The sequence below is a fragment of the Zonotrichia albicollis genome, chromosome 17, assembly GCF_047830755.1.
Source record: "Zonotrichia albicollis isolate bZonAlb1 chromosome 17, bZonAlb1.hap1, whole genome shotgun sequence".
NCBI classification, from domain to species: domain Eukaryota; kingdom Metazoa; phylum Chordata; class Aves; order Passeriformes; family Passerellidae; genus Zonotrichia; species Zonotrichia albicollis.
In genome coordinates this window covers 14,517,240-14,526,550 of record NC_133835.1, presented here as the reverse complement: position 1 = coordinate 14,526,550, position 9,311 = coordinate 14,517,240, and the positions used below count along the sequence as shown (strand labels likewise).

Here is a 9,311-nt window from a genome sequence, read left to right as displayed (position 1 = left end):
CACGGGCAATTGCATAGCTCAAAATACAGCCTGGGATTCTTTAATCAGAGAAATGTCCATAATAAATAATATAATAAATAAATAATAATTAATTATTCATTAATAATATTTACTCCACAAACTGATTAATTTGTTTAAACTACAAACGGATTAATTTGCTTAATTATATAAAGAAATTAATTAATAAGTTATATTTAATAAATTAATATATATATTCTATATTATTTAAATATAATAATAAATTACCATCTCCTTGTGATCCAACCTGAATATCTCCTGGAGTGAAAAACCTTGGATTAGAAGATTTAAAAAAAATTTTAAATTAACGTGAAAAGAAGACCCAAACTGTAACACAACTTTATCACCCACTCAACTCCCAAGAGGCAGCATCAAAATAAAAACAAAGGGGAAGTAGTGTTTATAAAAAATATATTTCCCGTTGTTTTGCTCTTTAACCCACAGGCACTCTGACAGCCATCACCATGCCAGAGAGGATTTGTGTTGCTGCTAACAGAGTTAGTTACTACTGACAGAGGGACAAATTCTTTTACTTTCTGAAAACAATCACCTGCTCTCTGCACCAGCATCTCAAGTGCCAGGGGCTACTGATTCTACAGATACTGAGGAGCAGCCCTCAGATTTCACCTGGGCTGGAGCAGCAGTGGGGTTCCTCAGAGCCCAGCCAGGAGCACTGAATGTACACAGAGCACAGAACTGAGACCTCAGTCCAGCAGACTCCACAAGGGCTCAGGTTATTGTCTTTTCATCTATGCATCAAACAACAAGGCTGCTCTGGAGGTAATTCAGCACAAGGAGAGGAATTCTTCAGGCAGCACAGTACAGGAGCCATACCCGGGGGTGTCACTACTGGGGGACACTGGCAGCAGCTGCTTCCCAAGGAGCAGGGCCTCTGCAGCAGAGGCACAGAAATACAGAAATACAAACACACCCTCCTACTCCTCACACACGAGATGCCTCAGTGTACAGACAAACACAGCGTGGAAGTGGAAGGTATGTGGCTCTGGAGGACAAATCTTGTGTTCAGTCATGTGCTGTGTGTTCCTGGCAGGCTCAGCACTGCCACAGGAGAGAGCAGTGCCCGGAGCAGCCCCTGTGCCCAGAACACCCCCGTGCCCAGAGCAGCCCCTGTGAGCCCCCGTGCCCAGAGCAGCCCCTAATCGGGGATGGAGTCCGCAGGACACAGCAGGGCCGTGTGAGCCCCGCTCTGGATGATGGAGTAGCTCTGCTTGGGGCCCTCAGAGTGGGATGAGGACGAGAAGATGGGGGGAGGAGGAGCAGCCGTGGACACGGTGATGCTCTGCCCGCCATCGCTGACCACGGTCACCTCGGTGGCCCCGTCCTGGATGAGGGCGTTGAGCCCCTCCAGGTCGGAGCAGCTGATGCCGGAGCCGGCGATGAAGGCCTGGCCGGCAGGGGGCTCGTGGCCGGGGGCGGCCCCAGGGAGCAGGGCCTGGTGCAGGGCGCTGCCCTCGCCCTGCTCGTGGGCGGTCAGCAGCACGGCCGGCTCTGCCCCCGTGTCCCCCGTGCTCCCTGTGGCCGGGGCCAGCACGCTGACCTGGCCCAGCAGCTGCAGGCGGCCGCCGCCCAGCACCTCCTCCTGGCCCGCGCCCAGCAGCCCCGGCGGCACCACGTTCACCGAGGCCGCCTGCACGATGCTGTTGGCCTGGGGAGGCACCTGGTGACCCACGATGATCTTGACTCTGCCCTCGTTGTACGGGGCCACCTGAGCGGCCTGAAGCGGCACCTGGAGGTGGCTGACGGTGATGGGGGCGCCCGGCTGGCGGCCGGGATCCATCTGGAGCTGCAGCACGGCCAGCTCGCCGTTCTTGGAGCCGCTGTACAGGCTGTGCTGCTTCTTGTGGCTGCGCAGGGAGTCCTCCCGCACGAAGGACGCGTCGCACAGGTCGCACTTAAAGGCCTTCTTGGCGTCCAGCTTGGCGACCTGCCTGGAGCCGCCCTGCTTCGGCCTCTCCCCTTCCTTCTTGTCCGGCGAGCGCTTGCCGCCCTTGGCCCTGTCGCCGTGGGCCTTGCGGACGTGGGTGGTGAGGTTGCTGCGCTGCTTGGTGTCGAAGCTGCACAGGTCGCACTTGAAGGGCCGCTCCTTGCCGTGGATGCGCTCGTGCACCTTGAGGGCCGCCTTGGAGGAGCACGAGTAGCTGCACTCGGAGCACTTGACGGGCTGCTCGGGCTGGTGGCTGCGGATGTGGTGCCGCAGGCTGGTCTTGTTGCCGCACTGGAAGTCGCACTCGGGGCACTTGAGGGTGTTCTCCGTGCTGTGCTTGATGCGCATGTGGGATTTCAGGTTGCCCTTCATGGCGCAGCGCACCTCGCAGAACTCGCACTTGTAGGGCTTCTCCCCCGAGTGCACCCGCAGGTGCCGCTTCAGGTCCGAGTTGATCTTGAACTTGGCGGGGCACAGCTGGCACTGGAAAGGGGCATCCCCTGCCAATGGAAGGCACGGGTTACACAGGGGTTACATGCCAGGGGCCACTGCTGGGACGGGGCCCCTACAGGTGCCTCGTCCTGAACTCCCAACGCCTTTCTCAAAGTCAAGAGAAATTTCATGACACAGTATTATCACCTGGTCTGACACACTCGGATCTAAACCCATTACTTTGCATTTTCTGTATCTGCAGGCTGGCGTCACTATATCCATGACCACGTTAAGGTGGAGCTCTGCTAATCCCTAATCAATTCCAGTGAGGCTGTTCTAAGGCCATTAAAAAAGAATCCAAAGCAAACTTAGCAACCTAACTAAATAACTACTCCCTTTTCTTTCTTAAATCTAAAAATACAGTTCTCTGAATTTTTCATCCAAGGATGAAGTCCTTAGGTAGGCATTATTTTGAACAAGTGGAAGAATTGTTTTTTTAGGTTCTAAGACACTTTTGGTGAAAGGAGGAAAAAGAAAGTGTATTTAGTTCAAGAAGCATTTATCCTCTTTAATAATCAAACTGCAAATGGCTGATTTATTTTAGAAGTTAATATTTTATAGAGTTTGTGAGAGCTGTATAATTTTGCATAATTTGCTTATCCAGCTACATATGTCATAGGTTTAGCCGCATATTTTTCAAATCGAGTTGTGGCCTACTGTGCTAATCCATGTATCTGTTTAATAATTGAGATACATGGTGTACTATCTGTATTAAACAGACTTTATTAATGAAGATGCACTGTTTGTTCATCTAGTTTATTTTACAGCCTCAGCTGTACACTCAGCTACTGAATTTTTATCTGCTTTGCTGATGAACAGCAGATAAAAATCTGCTTTGCACAGTTCATATTTCAATGACTTAATTTTCATATACAGAGTAGCACAATATATATGAAAAAGAATATAGCAAAAAATTCTGTTTGTTTAAAGAGTGGCCTACTCTGTATTTCTTTACATTTCTGCCCATCCCTAACTGACACTGTCAGGATTTAGATAAAAATTTGTGTCTGACCACAGAATTACTAATTCTAAGAGTAGTTTCACAGGAAGCTGATGTTTAGTGATTAGTTCAACAAGTGAAGACGATCTCGCTCTGAGCAATGGGCACTACATTCACCTTCTAGAGGATTATTAATTTAATTCCAATAAGAAATATATTCTACATACCAGTCTTACTTTTCTCCTAAAATTGGGTGTTTGCATGACAGCTTTGAAAAAAAGATAAATTTTGGAAAAATAAAGAAGCAACAAAACTAAAGCTTGAGTTTTAGCATAATTCCATTGCTTAAGATGCAACAGACTGAAATGCCAAAAAGAAAGGTTAGTCTAAAATCCCTTCCCAGCTACTGGACTATTGAATGGCACAGAAATCTAATTCTGCTGGAAATACCAGAGAGCCACGAGCATCCCCAGGTGCTCACTCAGGGCTCACTTGCCCAGGTTAGAAGGGCACAACCTCACCTGTGTGCGAGCGCAGGTGCACGAGGAGCTGGCTGGAGCTGTGAGGACAGGTCTGGCACTTGAAGGGGCACTCACTGGGAATTCAGATAATCCCTTTTGGACACCTATGCATGACTTAAAATCATCTCTGTGATCCTCTGACCCTTCCAGAGCAGAAGCCCACCTGTGTGCGAGCGCAGGTGCACGGTCAGCTGGCTGGAGTTGCGGCTGGCTTAGAAGCAGATCTGGTACTTGTAGGGGCATTCAATGGGAACTCAAATCATCCCTTTTGAGGATCTGGACACCTATACATGACTTAAAATCACCTCCATGACCCTCCAACCCTTAGAGCCATGGCTCTGAGCAAAGCCCCACCTGTGTGCGAGCGCAGGTGCACGGTGAGCTGGCTGGAGTTGCGGCTGGCTTAGAAGCAGATCTGGCACTGGTAGGGGCACTCATTGGGAACTCAGATAATCCCTTTTGGGTATCTGAACACCTATACATGAGTTAAAATAATTTCCATGACCTTCCAACCTTTAGTGCCATGGATATGAGTAAAGCCCCACCTGTGTGCGAGCGCAGCAGCACGGTGAGCTGGCTGGAGTTGCGGCTGGCGTAGGGGCAGATCTGGCACTTGAAGGGGCACTCATTGGGAACTCAAATCATCCCTGTTGGGTATCTGAACACCTATACATGAGTTAAAATCATCTCCATGACCTTCCAAGCCTTAGAGCCATGGCTATGAGCAAAGCCCCACCTGCGTGCGAGCGCAGGTGCACGGTGAGCTGGCTGGAGTTGCGGCTGGCTTAGAAGCAGATCTGGCACTGGTAGGGGCACTCATTGGGAACTCAGATAATCCCTTTTTGGGTATCTGAACACCTATACATGAGTTAAAATCATCTCCATGACCTTCCAACCTTTAGTGCCATGGATATGAGCAAAGCCCCACCTGTGTGCGAGCGCAGGTGCACGGTGAGCTGGCTGGAGTTGCAGCTGGCACAGGGGCAGATCTGGCACTTAAAGGGGCACTCATTGGGAACTCAGATAATCCCTTTTGGGTATCTGAACACCTATACATGACTTAAAATCATTTGTGTGACCCTCCAACCCTTCCAGAGCAGAAGCCCACCTGTGTGCGAGCGCAGGTGCACGGTGAGCTGGCTGGAGTTGCGGCTGGCGTAGGGGCAGATCTGGCACTTGAAGGGGCGCTCGTTGGAGTGGATGCGCTGGTGCTTGTTGAGGCTGCTGCTGTCGGCCGCCGCGTACTCGCAGTGCTTGCACTTGTAGGGCTTCACGCCCGTGTGCGAGCGCATGTGCATCTTCAGCTTGTCCTTGCGGCTGAAGCACTTGCTGCACACCTCGCACTTGTGGGGCTTGTCTCCTGCAAGAGCAGCACTCACACTCAGCCCTGGGCACCGGGATGGTAAAGCAGAAAGCACAGACTGACCACAAAAGGGACTCGTTTGTAGGGCATGGCTGTGACAAACAGCAGGGCCTTTGGAGCCTTCGCCCTTTGCAACTCCAAAATTAGGAGCTAAAATCGTGGAACTGCTTTAATGTAAAGAGCAAAGCAGTGTGCACTCCCACCACACTGCACCCTGATAAACTCATGGTGTGCACCCAGAAGTTAAGCTGTGCCTCAAATCAACCTCCAGTGTTCTCAACTGTGCCTGACAGGGCATGTCCCCAACAGGCAGTTCCTCAGGCACAGGCCAGGACAATGCTAGAAAGTGCAGACATGTCTACATCCTGTTTATAGAGACATTACTTCATAGGAAAATGGCTTTTGTGAAAAAGCTGAAAGGAGGAAACCAACCCAAAAGCAAATATAGGAACACAAACCTGTGTGCGTTCGCCGATGACGTTCCAGATCCTTCATACCATAGGAAGTCTTGAACTGGCACCCTGAAAACAGGAGGACAAAGATCATTAAATTCAAGGAAAATCTAGCAAATAATAAAAGTACATTACTGTATTCTGGACGTGTTTATTTTCAACAGCATTTTCTTTAAAATTCACTGTTAACAGAAAGTTAATATCTCATCTTGTTTACTCACATCTGCTTAAAACAGTGACCAGCCTACCCATGAACTTGGATTTTCTAACGCTTCCCCTCAGAGGCAGCTCACTCCAGAACTGCTGCAGGCATCAAACCTCCTGTGTGCCACGAGAGGAAAGCTCTCCACACTCAAATGGTGCAATCCCATCTCACCTGGGTACAGGCAGCTGAGTTTCTTCAGGGGCAGGGAGGAGGAGGATTTCTTGGACCTTGCTTTTGGTGGTGTGGAGACGACAGCAGCAGCTGGAGGCTCCGTGCTCTCGCTGGGCAGGTAGGTTTGGTAGCCATGCTCAAAAACAAACTCTGGCGCAGAAACTAAACACACAAAAAACTTCATGAGAAGCATTAACTTCTCTAATCAGATTTTAAAAAAAATCTAGTTATTGCCTAGTTTAATGAATTCTCTTTTCTGTTTTTTTTTCCTAGCAACATTCCTGTTCCTGGGTTGCTCTTTACCTGGGGGAGGAGGAAAGGAAAAAGGTTTTTCTCTTCCAAATACCAAATAAAGATATATTTGTTTTTCAACTCTGTCTGTGTTACAGCCCAAATGAGAAAAAAGTATCACTATTTATATGGCAAATGTTGTCAAAAGGCATCACACAAATTATTTTTGTAATTGTTAAAAAAGTTCAGCCTCTTTCAACTCTACTGTTTTTAGCTGTTACTCACAAGAATAACAGGTGAAAATATCTCAGCCAAAGTAACAGCTTTTAAATCAATTAACCAACACTATAGCCCAAAAGGGCAAATGGATAGAACTGTCCTCATTTTAAAGATGAGTAAATATGAAGCAGAAAAATGACTCACCCAAAACCCACACTGAGTTGAGGGATTATAATACAAAAATTCCTGGAAGTGGGCCCTGAATTCAGTTTGTTTCACTGCTCTTCCAGATTCCCTGCCTTAACCTGTCTGTCCAAATTAGAGTCAAATAATTTGGGGTTTAGCAAGGTCCCACACCAAAATAAAACAAAACTATATATAGAAGGGCAAACCTTCACACACGGAACAAGATCCTAATTTTATTTAAATGTCTCCAGGATCAGGACCTTACTTGAATCTTCACATAGGCAGAAATTTTGAGTAATATTTTTCCTGCCAATTAGTTGAGGGAGCAATGTTAGGAAATGCAGTGTTCTCACATAAAAAGGTCTGGATGGGTGCCTGACAGCAATTCCGTGTGTATTTTCCATCTAGAGCACTCTTAAAAAAATAAAATGCATAGTAATTTCAGTATTTTTCATAAGTATCGACAATTCTAATTAATTCGCACAAGCTGGTTCCACAACACAATAGACTTGAGCAATTCTCTGAGAGAACTTGTACCTCAATTAGCAAATTAAGCAACTATTGTTAGAATAAACCCAAGAAAGCAGCACAGCACTATTTCATTTCCTTAGTTACATGACAACTGATGTGAAAACTGTTATTTCAGCTGCGTGACGGGGACACAGGGACAGAGGGCTGGCACCTGGCAGGTGACATGGAGGTGCCTGTGATGGTTGGATACCTGTGAAGGTTTGGGCACCTGTGAAAGTTTGGGGGTACTTCTGATGGGTTGGGAGTACCTGTGAAGGTTTGGGGGTACCTGTGCAGGGTTGGGTACCTGTAACAGTTTGGGGATACCTGTGCAGAGTTGGGGGTACCTGTAATGTGTTGGGGATACCTGTGATGGTTTTGGTACCTGTGCAGGGTTGGGCACCTTTGAAGGTTTGGGGGTACCTGCGACAGTTTGTGCACCTGTGAAGCTTTGGTACCTGTGATGGTTGGGTAGCGGTGCAGATTTGAGTACCTGTGATGGTTTGGGGATACCTGTGCAGGGTTGGGGGTACCTATGACGGTTTGTGCACCAAGCTTTGGTACCTGTGAGGATTTGGGGGTACCTGTGATGGTTTGTGTCTCGGAGGCGATGGTCCTGCTGCTGCTCTGAGCCTGTGTGCTCGGCACAGTCTCCTCGGACACGAACTGGACGGTGCTGGTGGCGCCGGCGGTGGCACTGGTGAGCTGGCAGCCGCTCTGCTTGTGCCCCACGAAGGCGTCCAGGTTGTTGAACTGCTGCTTGCAGATGCCGCAGATGTGGATGTCAGGTGTCAGCTCCACCAGCACCGTGGTGCTGCCGGGGACTGCGGGGACACGGCGCGGTCAGCTCGGCCGGGGGGCGGTGATGGGTGACACCGCTCCGGGTGGCACGGGGACATCCCGCTGCCCAGGACCCCCGAGCTGCGGGGACCCCGGGCAGGGGATGCAGCCCCAGGGGGCTCGGGGGACACTGCCAGCGGCTGCGGCACCGCTGCAGGAGCGCTCCGGGGACACACGGACAGCGCCCAGCGAGCGGGGACAATCCCCCCGGACACACGGACAGCGCCCAGCGAGCTGGGACAATCCCCCCGGACAGAACCACCCAGTGAGCACGGATCAGTGCCCCGGACGTACGGACATCACCACGCAGTGCCCATGGAGCGGGGATAATCCCCCAGGATCCACGGACCACTGCGCCGTGCCCATGGAGCATCCATTCCCGAGATCCACGGACCACCGTCCGGGTCGCACAGACCATTACGCAGGACCCGTGGATCCCCGCTCCGGCCGCACTGACCCTCCGGCCCCACTGACCCCCACTCCGGCCCCGCTGCCCCCGGTCCCGCCCGCCCGCCGCTCACGCAGATTCCCGGGTTCCCCCCCCGCCCCCCAGCCATGTTCCCGGGCTCCGCTCCCGCCCGTTTCATGCGCTACTCAGGTTTCGGGGCCCGGGCAGGCCCCGGCTCCCCCGCGCTGGCGCGGCGCGGGCCCCGGAGCGCGCATGGCGCAGCACTTACACTGCACGGGGCCGGGGAAGGCGGGCGCCGCCCCCGCCCCGCCGCGGTTCATGGCGGGCCTGCTGCCGCCTCGTGCGCGGGCCGAGCCCGCCGGCACCGGCACCGCTCCCACAGCTCGGCCGCCCGGCGCCGGCGGATGTGCGGGAGCCGAGCATGCTCAGTGGCGGCCGCGAGGCTGCGGCGGTGCCGGCCGTCAGCGTCCCGGGCAGGCAGGGCCGGGAGGCAGCGGAGCGGCGGCGGTGAATCCCGAGCCGTGCCCGGCCCCAGCCTGAACCCCAGAGCCGTGCCCAAACACCAGAGCCGTGCCCAAATCCCAGAGCCGTGCCCAGTCCCAGCCTGAACCCAGAGCCGTGCCCGGTCCGGAGCCTGAACCCAGAGCCGTGCCCAAACCCCGGAGCCGTGCCCGGCCCCAGAGCCGTGCCCGGCCCCAGCCTGAACCCAGAGCCGTGCCCAAACCCCAGAGCCGTGCCCGGTCCCCAGCCTGACCCCCAGTGCTGTGCCCACATCCCCAGCCAGAACCCAGAACCGTGCCCAAACCCCA

General features: G+C 52.1%; 1 protein-coding gene across 1 annotated transcript; it reads right to left on the bottom strand.

The window, feature by feature from the left end:
• Nucleotides 1–412: 412 nt before the first annotated feature.
• Nucleotides 413–8,937, bottom strand: ZFP64 (ZFP64 zinc finger protein). Its single transcript, XM_074553549.1, has 6 exons — nucleotides 8,771–8,937; nucleotides 7,838–8,077; nucleotides 6,108–6,269; nucleotides 5,738–5,800; nucleotides 5,025–5,276; nucleotides 413–2,463 (listed from the first exon to the last, which is right to left on the bottom strand). The coding sequence occupies exons 1-6, from the start codon at nucleotides 8,820–8,822 to the stop codon at nucleotides 1,175–1,177; spliced, it is 2,058 nt and encodes a 685-aa protein (XP_074409650.1). The 5' UTR covers nucleotides 8,823–8,937; the 3' UTR covers nucleotides 413–1,174.
• Nucleotides 8,938–9,311: the final 374 nt, after the last annotated feature.